This window comes from Heptranchias perlo, chromosome 1 (genome assembly GCF_035084215.1).
Source record: "Heptranchias perlo isolate sHepPer1 chromosome 1, sHepPer1.hap1, whole genome shotgun sequence".
Taxonomy (NCBI): Eukaryota; Metazoa; Chordata; class Chondrichthyes; order Hexanchiformes; family Hexanchidae; genus Heptranchias; species Heptranchias perlo.
The window spans coordinates 22,792,282-22,804,503 of NC_090325.1; the positions used below are offsets into that span (position 1 = coordinate 22,792,282).

Below are 12,222 nucleotides of genomic sequence, written 5' to 3' on the forward strand. Positions count from 1 at the left end.
TGGGGTGGAAGTTCCACAGGAGAGGGGCTCAGTGGCTGAAGAAATTTCACCTAATGAAGGGATTGGTGTGGTCCTAAAGCCTGGTATCATCTAAGGGGGAAATATTAAACATAGCAAAGAAATCACATTCACAATTTTACTACTACTAATATAACTCAAACCTATAAGTATAAAGTCTTGGACAGTAACAGCAGAAACTGGCATGAACTTACCCGGTCAATGGCTTTACCTACTCGTGAAACACTGCAGTGAATGTCCTTGTGGTCGGAAGCCAGTTTTTGAACCGTGTCCTTTATTCTTTTGCAACACTGAGACAGAACAAGTGACAAGGTCCCTGACAACTCAACATCTTGTCCTGATGCCATATAAAAAGAAAAAAAATACATGAATTTTAATCTTTACAACATGGTCAGTTCAAATATTATTCCTATATTGGCAAATTGGTACTGCTCATAAAACACACACTATGATTTTTTTGTCCTCTTTGACAACTTCTGTCAACTAATAACCAGTTGTTAGATGTATTACAATTTATGATAAAATAGCACCTTAATTATATCCAAACTAACACTCTCATAATGTGCACCCTCTTCAGTTAATTTCTTTAAATTTATTCTTGGGATGTGAGCGTTGCTGGCAAGGCTGGCATTTATTGCCCATCCGTAGTTGCCCTGGAGAAGGTGGTGGTGGGCCTTCTTCTTGAACTGCTGCAGTCTGTGGTGAAAATGCTCCCACAATTCTTTTAGGTAGGGAGTTTCAGGATTTTGAGGCAGCGACAATGAAGGAACGGCGACGCATGTCCAAGTCAGGGCGGTGCGTGACTTGGAGGGGAACTTGGAGGTGATGGTGTTTCCATGCCCTTGCTGCTCTTGTCCTTCTAGGTAGTGGAGTTCGCAGGTTTGGGAGGTGCTGTTGAAGAAGCCTTGGCGAGTTGCTGCAGTGCATCCTGCACTCACAGTATACTGATGGCAGAGGGAGATGTTTAAGCCAGCACATAGGGTGACAATCAAGCAGACTGCTTTGTCCTGGTTAGCGTTGAGCTTCTAGTGTTGTTGGAGCTGCACCCATCCAGGCAAGAGGAGAGTATTCCATCACACTTCTGATGTGCCTTGTAGGTAATGAAAAGACCTTGGGAGTCAGGAAATCAGCTTCTCGCCACTGAAAACCTAGCCTCTGACCCGCTCTAGTTATAATTATGTGCCTGGATCAGTTCAGTTTTTGGTCAATGGTGAACTCCCCTCCGACCCTCCCACCACCCCCCGCCCCCCCAGGGTGTTGATGGTGGGGAACTTGGTGAAAGTAATGCCAATGTAGCGCAGATAGGAGCAGGAAGTTGCAAAGGGACAGACAGATAAAGTGAGGAGGTAAAACTATGGCAAATGGAGTTCAATGTAGACAAGCGTGAGGTCATCCATTTTAGACCCAAGAAAGATCAATCGGAATATTTTCCAAATAGAGAGAAACTAGGAACTGTACAGGGGCAAAGGGATTTGGTAAGTCCAAGTGCACAAATCATTAAAAGCCAGTAGACAGGTGCAAAAAGCAATCAAAAGGCTAATGGAATGTTGGCCTTTATCTCAAGGGGTCTGGAATACAAAGGGGAGGAAGTTCTGCTTCAGTTGTACAGAGCCTTGTGCGGACCCCATGTGGTGTACTGTGTTCAGTTTTGGGCACTGCACCTCAGGCAAGATATATTGGCCTTGGTGGTGGGCGGGGGGTACAGCACAGGTTCACCAGAATGATACCGGAGCTTAGAGGGTTAAATGATGAAGACAGGTTGAATGGCTTGGCTTGTATGCCCTTGAGTATAGAAGACTGAGGAGTGATCTGATCAAGGTGTTTAAAGTGTTAGAAGGATTTGATAGGGTAGATAAGGAGAAACTATTTCCTCTGATGAGGCAGTCAAGCACAAGGGGGCATAATCTTAAATTTAGAGCTAGGCCATTCAAGAGCAAAATCAGAAAGCACTTTTTCACACTAAGGGTAGCAGAAATTTCAAACTCTCTCCCCCAAAAGGCTGTGGGTGCTGGGTCAATAGAAATTTTTAAGAATGAGAACAACAGATTTTTGTTGAATAAGGGTATCAAGCGATGTTGATAAGGGTAGGTAAGTAGAGTTCTGGTACAGATCAGCCATGATCTAATTGAATGGCGGAACAGTTTTGAGGGGCTGAATGGCCTACTCCTGTTCCTATTAGTGTCAATGGGAGGTGGTTAGGCACGCTTTTGTTGGAGATGGTTATTGCCTGACATGTGTGGCATGAATGTTACTTGCCACTTTTCAGCCCAAGCCTGGATGTTGTCCAGATCTTGCGGCATGTGGGCATGGACTGCATCATTGTCTGGGGAATTGAACACTGTGCAATCATCAGCACACAGCTCCACTTCTGACTTTATGATGGAAAGAAGGTCATTGGTGAATAGATTGTTAGAAAAAAATAAAGCAAATAATGACATATTTGGATGAAGATAGTTAGGCCGAGGACACTGCCCTAAGTAACTCTTGCAGTTGGATTAAACTTTAAAAAAGACAGAAACAGAGAAATATACAGAACATAAAGAATATTCCTTATTTTGTGCTCTACTAGAAACATTTCTTTGCTTCATTTTTGATTTTGATGTCTAAGTAATACAGAAAAGGCAATTAACACTACACCTTAACAGGGGTTGTTATGGAATCAGTTGCTTTTCATTTTTTCTCCTTGGTAAACAGAAATTGTAAAGAAAAACTACAGTGATTCATAGACAGAAGTTCTTTTCCCCCACCACTCAAGTTTTTTTTCCTTCAAGTCAACCAAAGGTTAAGGCAGAAGTGTCTTCCCTCTACCAGATTGTCCCACCACAATCCAGGACCCACTATGGGCATGTAAATGTAACAATATATCCAACAAATGTAGTACAGTCCCCACTATTTAAAATATCCACGTTTAAAACAATCGCTTATACTGGCCAAAAAGCAATAACCATTACCGATTTGCATCAACACCAATTTCAAAGTTGCCGGTTATACAATCTTAAGTGCTCCATTTATTTCGGGCAGGAACAGTTGTGTTTACTCACTAGTTCACACCTCATTAAGGTGCACTGAATACAAGTGCATAAGTAAGTAACACCTTATTAAAGTGTACTGAATGTAATAAAAATTGTAATAAAAGAGCCTTATTAAAGAGGGAACTCTTTTAACTTTCCAGTGAAATTGTGCCTACAGTCCATCAGCTGTAATAATGGTCCAGATTTGAAAACTATCCGGTATATATAGACCTCTGGTAACATCGGGCTATTTTTTGTTACATTTCTCTCAGCTATGACGTTTACAGCTGCAAGTGCTCAAAATAAATTACAAAATAAATTAAGCCATTTCTAAATTGAGAATATATATTTTAACTGCATGATAACTGAATAAATGAAACAGATTAATTCATTGATGTTTCAGCTATAACATGTGATGGCTGTTATACCAGAAAACGCACCCGTGCTGCAATGACAAGTAGAACTCCCTTTTTAATATGTATCTCTAAATAGTCATAGATACTCCAAATTACATTTCATTCTACTTGGTGTTTCTGAAAGTCAAATACTAAACATCAAAAGTTGAATTAAATATTTTCTTCAAGGCACAATGGTTTTGCCATTTGCCTGCATTCAAATGCTTAGGTTCTGCCATATAAATTAAAGCTCCTTTTAGAATTGCATAATACTGACTAGGAGGTACTTAGTTCATTGGATTTTGGATTAAATGATGGAAGAGATCAAGCACTGCAGGTCTGCACCACCGAATGTACTTTGTACATTACTTCAAACAAGATTCTAAATCTGAAAAGCTTGTGAAGATTATAAAGATAGCATGGTCCAGCGTCTGCGTTGCTCGCCACCTCCAGGATCTTGGCTGTCAGGTTACACCAGCCATCGGGTATAGCAGGCAAATTGCAACAGGCCCACTATAAGCAGTGGGAACTATAGCTTATATTCACCATTATACAATCTTGTGCCTTGTATTTCAGTAAAGATTAATGCTGAGTGAAATTCTTATACTCTGTTTGAACTGTGAGAAACACCTCAGCAGTCCAATTGTAAATTTTGTTCTTCCAAACTTATGTTGTATCCGGAGAAACCACCAGAATGAAGAGTATGGGAGACCAATTTGATGGGATGAATTAATCCAATAACACAAGCAATGTATTGGCTTCAGCACAATTGTTCCTGTAACATATTGGTGCCAAGGCATTAATCATACTTATTTGAATCTTACAACACCAGGTTATAGTCCAACTGTTTCAAATAAAACAGTTGGACTATAACCTGGTGTTGTAAGATTCCTTAGATTTGTCAACCCCAGTCCATCACCGGCATCTCCACATCATACTTAGGGATGACATTGGTTCATTTAATGGAATTAATTGGTAGCACATGATGGTATAGTTGCATCTGTAATTGTATAAATTAGGCAACATGGCCTCAGTTTTTATATAAGCCACCTGCCTTCATCTGGGGTGGGAGTCCACTGCAAATGGTTTGTTGGCCTTCATTGCAAGAGGATTTGAGTACAGGAGCAAGGATGTCTTACTGCAGTTATACAGGGCCTTGGCGAGACCACACCTGGAATATTGTGTGCAGTGTGGTCTCCGTACCTGAGAAAGGATATACTTGCCATAGAGGGAGTGCAGCGAAGGTTCACCAGACTGATTCCTGGGATGGCAGGATTGTGGTATGAGGAGAGATTGGGTCAACTCGGCCTGTATTCACATGAGTTTAGAAGAATGAGGGGGAATCTCATTGAAACATATAAAATTCTAGGAGTTGTACAACACCAGGTTATAGTCCAACTGCCGAGGTGTGATAACGGGCAGTTGGAAAGATTATCTGTAATCACCAGGCATTGTTCTCTGACTATATATACTGTGCCTTTATGGAACCCTTCACTCACCTAACGAAGGAGCAAAGCTCCGAAAGCTTGTGATTTCAAATAAAGCTGTTGGACTATAACCTGGTGTTATACGACTCCTTACATTTGTCCACCCCAGTCCATCACTGGCATCTCCACATCATATAAAATTCTGACAGGGCTAGACAGACTGGATGCAGGGAGGATGTTTCCTCTGGCTGGAGGTCGAGAACTGGGGGGGGGGGGGGGGTCACAGTCTTAGGATACAGGGTAGAACATTTAGGACTGAGATGAGGAGAAATTTCTTCACTCAGAGGGTGATGAACCTGTGGAATTCTCTACCACAGAAGGCTGCGAAGGCCAGGTCACTGAATATATTTAAGAAGGAGCTAGATAGATTTCTAGACAAAAAAGGCATCAAGGGATATGGGGAGAGTGCGGGAATATGGTATTGAGATAGAGGATCAGCCATGATCATACTGAATGGTGGAGCAGGCTCAAAGGGCCGAATGGCCTACTCCTGCTCCTATTTTCTATGTAACCAGCTTTGGCAAATAAGAGCAAAAATCTCCTATGGAGGTCAGAGTCAGAATTACAATAAAAACATAAGGAATAGGAGCAGGAGTTGGCCATACCGCCCCTCGAGCCTGCTCCACCATTCAATAAGATCATGGTTGATCTTCTACCTCAACTCCACTTTCCCGCCCTATCCCCATATCCCTCACTCCCTTAGTATCAAAAAATCTAGCGATCGAAGTCTTGAATATACTCAATGACTGAGTATGCACAGCCCTCTGGGGTACAGAATTCCAAAGATTCACAACCCCGAGTGAAGAAATTTTTCCTCATCTTGGTCCTAAACGGTCGACGCCTTATCTTGAGACTATGACCTCTAGTTCTAAACTCTCCAGCCAGGGGAAACAGCCTCTCAGCAACTACACTGTCAAGCCCTTTCAGAATTTTATACATTTCAATAAGATCGCCTCTCATTCTTCTAAACTCCAGAGAATATAGGAGAACATAGAATATATTGATTCTCTTCAATCTCTCCTCCTAGGACAACCCTCTCATCCCAGGAATCAATCTAGTGAACCTTTGTTGCACCGCCTCTAAGGCAAGTATGTCCTTCCTTAGGTAGGGAGACCAAAACTGTACTAAATGACTGGCAGTGAATTGCATGGCAGTAATTCAATCAACAGGTTCTAGGGACTTAATCAATTACAGATATTAGTCATTCCTCATTTTTTAATTTTTCAAAACAATACCAAGCATGTTTAGTACTGTACAGATAGCATATCTGTGAAAGAATAAAAGGTGATCACAATACTGGAATTGAAAATACACATTAAAAACTCTCAAATCCACCAAGTGCGACCATACCTCAGCACGAGTCTTGCTTAATTTAATTAAATCCTCATTTCTATAATCATGAGTTGAAAAGAACGAGAAAAGGCCATTAGATCCTTTTTCATAGATCAAGACCTCTTCCTTACAATTATCGAACATCTTATCACGTTACTTAGAAACATTCCAAAATGCTTCACATACGATTATTTTTGTATAGACAAACCCAATTGCCATTTTGTGCATAGTAAGGTCCCACAAACATAGAATCGTAGAATGGTTACAGCACAGAAGGAGGCCATTCAGCCAGTCAAGTCCGTGCCGGCTCTCTGCAAGAGCAAACCAGCTAATCCCACTCCCCCACCCTTTCCCCGTGTCCAATTATCCAATTCCCTTTTGAAAGCCACGATTGAATCTGCCTCCACCACCCTTTCAGGCAGTGTATTCCAGATCATAACCACTCTCTGCGTAAAAAGTTTTTCCTCATGTCGCCTTTGGCTCTTTTGCCAACCACCTTATATCTGTGTCCTCTGGTTCTCAACCTTTCTGCCATTGGGAACAGTTTCTCTCCAGCTACTCTGCCTAGACCCCTCATGATTTTGAACACCTCTATCAAATCTCCTCTCAACATTCTCTGCTCTAAGGAGAACAACCCCAGCTTCTCCAATCTATGAGGAGAGATTGGATCGAGTTCACTAGAGTTTAGAAGAATGAGAGGGAATCTCATTGAAATGTATAAAATTCTGACAGGCTAGACACACTGGATGCAGGGAGGATGTTTCCCCTGGCTGGGGATTCTAGAACGATGGGTCAGTCTCAGGATATGGGGTAGGACATTTAGGACTGAGATGAGGAGAAATTTCTTCACTCAGAAAGTGGTGAACCTGTGGAATTCTCTACCACAGAAGGTCTTGGAGGCCAAGTTACTGAATATATTTAAGAAGGTAGATAGATAGATTTCTAGACACAGAAGGCATCAAGGGGTATAGGGAGAGAGCAGGAATATGGTATTGAGATAGAGGATCAGCCATGATCATACTCATTGGCGGAGCAGGCTCAAAGGGCCAAATGGCCTACTCCTGCTCCTATTTTCTATGTTTCTATGTAACTGAAATCCTTCATCCATGGAACCATTCTAGTAAATCTTTCCTGCACCCTCTCCAAGGCCTTCATATCCTTCCTAAAGTGCGGTGCCCAGAATTGGATACAATGCTCCAGTTGTGGCCGAACCAATGTTTTATAAACGTTCATCATAACCTCCTTGCTTTTGTACTCTATGCCTCTATTTATAAAGCCCAGCATTTTTAACCACTTTCTCAAACTGCCCTGCCTCCTTCAACAACCTGTGCACATATACGCCCAGGTCTCTGTTCTTGCACCCCCTTTAGAATTGTACCATTTAGTTTATATTGCCTCTCCTCGTACTTCCTACCAAAATGTATCACTTCGTACTTTTCTGCGTTAAATTTCATCTGCCACGTCTCCGCCCATTCCACCAGCCTCTCTATGTCCTCTTGAAGTCCATCATCATCCTCCTCATTGTTCACTACACTTCCAAGTTTTGTGTCATCTGCAAGTTTTGAAATTGTGCCCTGTACACCCAAGTCCAAGTCATTTATATATATCAAGAAAAGCAGTGGTCCTAGTACCGACCCCTGGGGAACACCACTGTATACCTTCCTCCAGTCCAAAAAACAACCAATCATCACTACTGTTTCCTGTCACTTAGTCAATTTCGTATCCATGCTGCTACTGCCCCTTTTATTCCATGGGCTTCAACTTTGCTGACAAGCGTATTATGTGGCACTTTATCAAACGCCTTTTGAAAGTCCATATATACAACATCAACTGCATTGCCCTCATCAACCCTCTCTGTTACCTCATCAAAAAATTCAATCAGGTTAGTTAAACACGATTTGCCTTTAACAAATCCGTGCTAGCTTTCCTTAATTAATCCACACTTGTCCAAGTGACTATTAATTTTGTCCTGGATTATGGTTTCTAAAAGCTTACCCACCACCAGGGTTAAACTGACTGTCCTGTAGTTGTTGGGTTTATCCTTACACCTTTTTTTGAACAAGGGTGTAACATTTGCAATTCTCTGGTCACCAGTCTAAAAAATTGCAAATTGCTGGCACCACACCAATATCTAAGGATGATTGGAAGATTATGGCCAGTATCTCTGCAATTTCCAACCTTACTTCCCTCAGCAACCTAGGATGCATCCCATACGGACTGGGTGACTTAGATTGCTCCTTGTCCTTTTCCATAACTAATCTAAACCTTATGATAATATGATCACTGTTCCCTAAATGTTCCCCCACTGACACTTGTTCCACTTGACCCACTTTATTCCCCAGAACCAGATCCAGCAATGCCTCCTTCCTCGTTGGGCCGGAAACATACTGATCAAGAAATCAAGTAACATTCACGCCAGACAAGTGCCAGGCAATGACCATCTCCAGCAAGAGAGAGTCTAACCACCTCCCCTTGACATTCAACGGCATTACCATCACCAAATCCCCCACCATCAACATCCTGCGGGTCACCATTGAAAAGAAACTTAACTGGACCAGCCACATAAATACTGTGGCTACAAGAGCAAGTCAGTGGCTGGGTATTCTGTGGCGAGTGACTCACCTCCTGACTCCCCAAAGCCTTTCCACCATCTACAAGGCACAAGTAAGGAATATGATGGAACAATCTCCACTTGCCTGGATGAGTGCAGCTCCATCAACACTCAAGAAGCCCGACACCATCCAGGACAAAGCAGCCCACTTGATTGGCACCCCATCCACCACCCTAAACATTAACTCCCTTCACCACCAGCGCACCGTGGCTGCAGCGTGTACCATCTACAAGATGTACTGCAGCAACTCGCCAGGCTTCTTCGACAGCATCTCCCAAACCCACGGCCTCTATCACTTCGAAGGACAAGGGCAGCAGGCACATGGGAACACCACCACCTGTACATTCCCCTTCAAGTCACACACCATCCCGGATCTAAGACACTAGTATACTTTTCCACTTGGACATCAAGTACTCCCAGATCAAATATAGCACAAGCCAGAAGCAGAGCAAAAGCTCCTTCTAGTCTGCCCCAACAAAATGTCTCAACTCCAACCTCAAAAGAGCACCTTGTACAAAGTAATTGGGAATTTTTCCATTTCCATCAGCAACAATCAGTCCTTCCTTGTTGAAAAAGATTAGCAAATTGAGACCAGCGCCATGAACCTAACCCCACTAACAGTGTTGAGACTCCCAAAATTAATTCCACTTTATAGATCCTTTCATCTATCAATCTTAGCTGAATTTGAATATGGTTCTTAGTGGTAAAAGGAAAGTGTGTTAACCCACTCTGCTACCTAGTTCCCCTTTGCCTCAAAAAGGTACAACTTCCAAAACAGCACACTTTTCAGCTTACAAAAACCATTCTAGACATACTTTATAATGGTGCCAATGATATTCAATTTCTCCACAAATGGATATGATTTACTATAATTAATCATGTTTATATATTTTTAATGTCCTATTTAATGATTGTGCCATTATCATTCAGGCTTTTTACCACCACTTCTACCTTGCATTTATAGTAGAGAACCAGTTCCCATACGAGGACCAGTTGAAGCCAAACTTCCCCTACTGTTCCCCTGCCCTAGCCCTGAACTCGCATCTTTCTCTAGTTTCTCCCCAACTCCCCTCATGCCCTCTCCAAGCTCATCTCACCCATGAGATCCACCTCCTGCTCCCTCGACCCTATTCCCACCAAACTCCTGGCCCCAATGTTAGCTGATATTATTAATAGTTGAATACAGAACATCACCAAAGGAAGTCAGCTGACTCACTGAAATTATGGTTGAATCAGGACGGTTTTATGTATTAGCCATTACTGTCCGACCGTTACAGAGACAGTTATCCAAAGCCAATTTTCAAAATTCACATCTACACTGTCTAAAGTCATATAAAAATGACGATACAATATAGTAACCGTTCCCAATGTGACACAAAAGTATTCCGTCATCTTTTCAACATCACCTTGCTTCCTTTGGTCCTCAGAATTATTTACCATGCCTCCTATTTTAGTATTAGCTGCAAATTTGGACACCGCTCCCTCTAGTCCTATATCCAAATCATTAATGTACAGTGAACAGAAGTGGTCCCAAAACAGATCCCTGGGGGACACCGCTACCCACTTTCACCTACGCTGAGAAACTGCCCTTATTTTCATTTCCTCCCTTCTAAACAGTTTTTGGAACCAATTTGTTAGCCTTTCCCGAATTTCATACTCCTTAATCTTCTCCAGTTATAATCAAATCTCACCTTTACCCAACTACAGACCCCTTTCTCAAGATCAAAATAAGTAATAAAGCAGTTTTCCATAGCATGTTCATTACCCCTCACTACACAGTTCCACAGTATAAGACTGAAACCTGTCAAAAATGCTAAACACAAACATTAAACAGTAATTTATGTCTACCCTGCAAAGTTACCTTTTTTTAAAAAAAATTGATTCAAGTCCTGCTGTGGATTTCCAAAGAAAAATAGAAAAAAATAACAAGTATAGAGAATTCTGAGAATATTGGGAATTGCAGGGCGTGGGGGTGGCAGGGGGAGACTGTATGGCTCCACTTCTAACTACCAGTTTGTAAATTTCATTTTCATAAATATTACACTATGATAGAAATATGCATCTTGAAAGCTTCAGTTCAAAAGACTGCCATAACTCAGAGGGCTCAGCAAATACTTCACTTAGAATGGACTATCCTCATTATAACTTAATATTTTACTACTTACAATGACAATAGCGTATCAAGGCTGAACGAAACATCGCTAAATTGCAAAATATTTTCTTTACTGAAATTATGGTTTTCAATAGGCATTTTATCGTTTCTCCATCAGAAAAACATGATATACCAGCCTAGAAAGCAGACAAGTCAGCACTCTCCCACTAGCGTATGGCATCTGAATTTCCTCCCTAGGCTGAGATCACAACTCAGAAGCATATGGAAAATTGTAGGTGTGAATTAGGAACATAGGAACAGGAGTAGGCCATTCAGCCCCTCGAGCCTGCTCCACCATTTGATAAGATCATGGCTGATCTGTGATCTAACTTCATATACCTGCCTTTGACCCATATCCCTTAATACCTTTGGTTGCCAAAAAGCTATCTATCTCACATTTAAATTTAGCAATTGAGCTAGTATCAATTGCCGTTTGCGGAAGAGAATTCCAATCTTCTACCACCCTTTGTGTGTAGAAATGTTTTCTAATCTCACTCCTGAAAGGTTTGGCTCTAATTTTTAGACTGTGCCCCTACTCCTTGAATCCCCAACCAGCGGAAATAGTTTCTCTCTATCCACCCTATCTGTTCCCCTTAATATCTTATAAACTTCGATCAGATCACCCCTTAACCTTCGAAACTCCAGAGAATACAACCCCAATTTGTGTAATCTCTCCTCGTAACTTAACCCTTGAAGTCCGGGTATCATTCTAGTAAACCTACGCTGCACTCCCTCCAAGGCCAATATGTCCTTCCGAAGGTGCGGTGCCCAGAACTGCTCACAGTATTCCAGGTGTGGTCTAACCAGGGTTTTGTATAGCTGCAGCATAACTTCTGCCCCCTTGTACTCCAGTCCTCTAGATATAAAGGCCAGCATTCCATTAGCCTTCTTGATTATTTTCTGCACCTGTTCATGACATTTCAATGATCTATGTACCTGAACCCCTAAGTTCCTTTGGACATCCACTGTTTTTAACTTTTTACCATTTAGAAAGTATCCTGTTCTATCCTTTTTTGATCCAAAGTGGATGACCTCACATTTGCCTACATTGAATTGCATTTGCCACAGTTTTGCCCATTCACCTAATCTATCAATATCGCTTTGTAATTTTATGTTTTCATCCACACTGCTTACAATGCCACCAATCTTTGTGTCATCGGCAAACTTAGATATGAGACTTTCTATGCCTTCATCTAAGTCGTTAATAAATATTGTG

At 41.7% G+C, this 12,222-nt stretch overlaps 1 protein-coding gene across 4 annotated transcripts in view; it reads right to left on the bottom strand.

Annotated features, from left to right (window-relative positions):
• The window catches only part of LOC137320514 (E3 ubiquitin-protein ligase RMND5A), a 95,020-nt gene that overhangs the window by 64,555 nt on the left and 18,243 nt on the right, over positions 1–12,222 (bottom strand). For 3 of the 4 annotated variants that reach the window (XM_067982212.1, XM_067982215.1, XM_067982205.1), the window contains exon 2: positions 213–355. The exons of the other annotated variant lie outside the window; for it this stretch is intronic. In XM_067982212.1, coding sequence (XP_067838313.1) covers positions 213–355 — 143 coding nt within the window. The remainder of the gene's footprint in view (positions 1–212; positions 356–12,222) is intronic. 4 annotated transcript variants of the gene reach the window in all.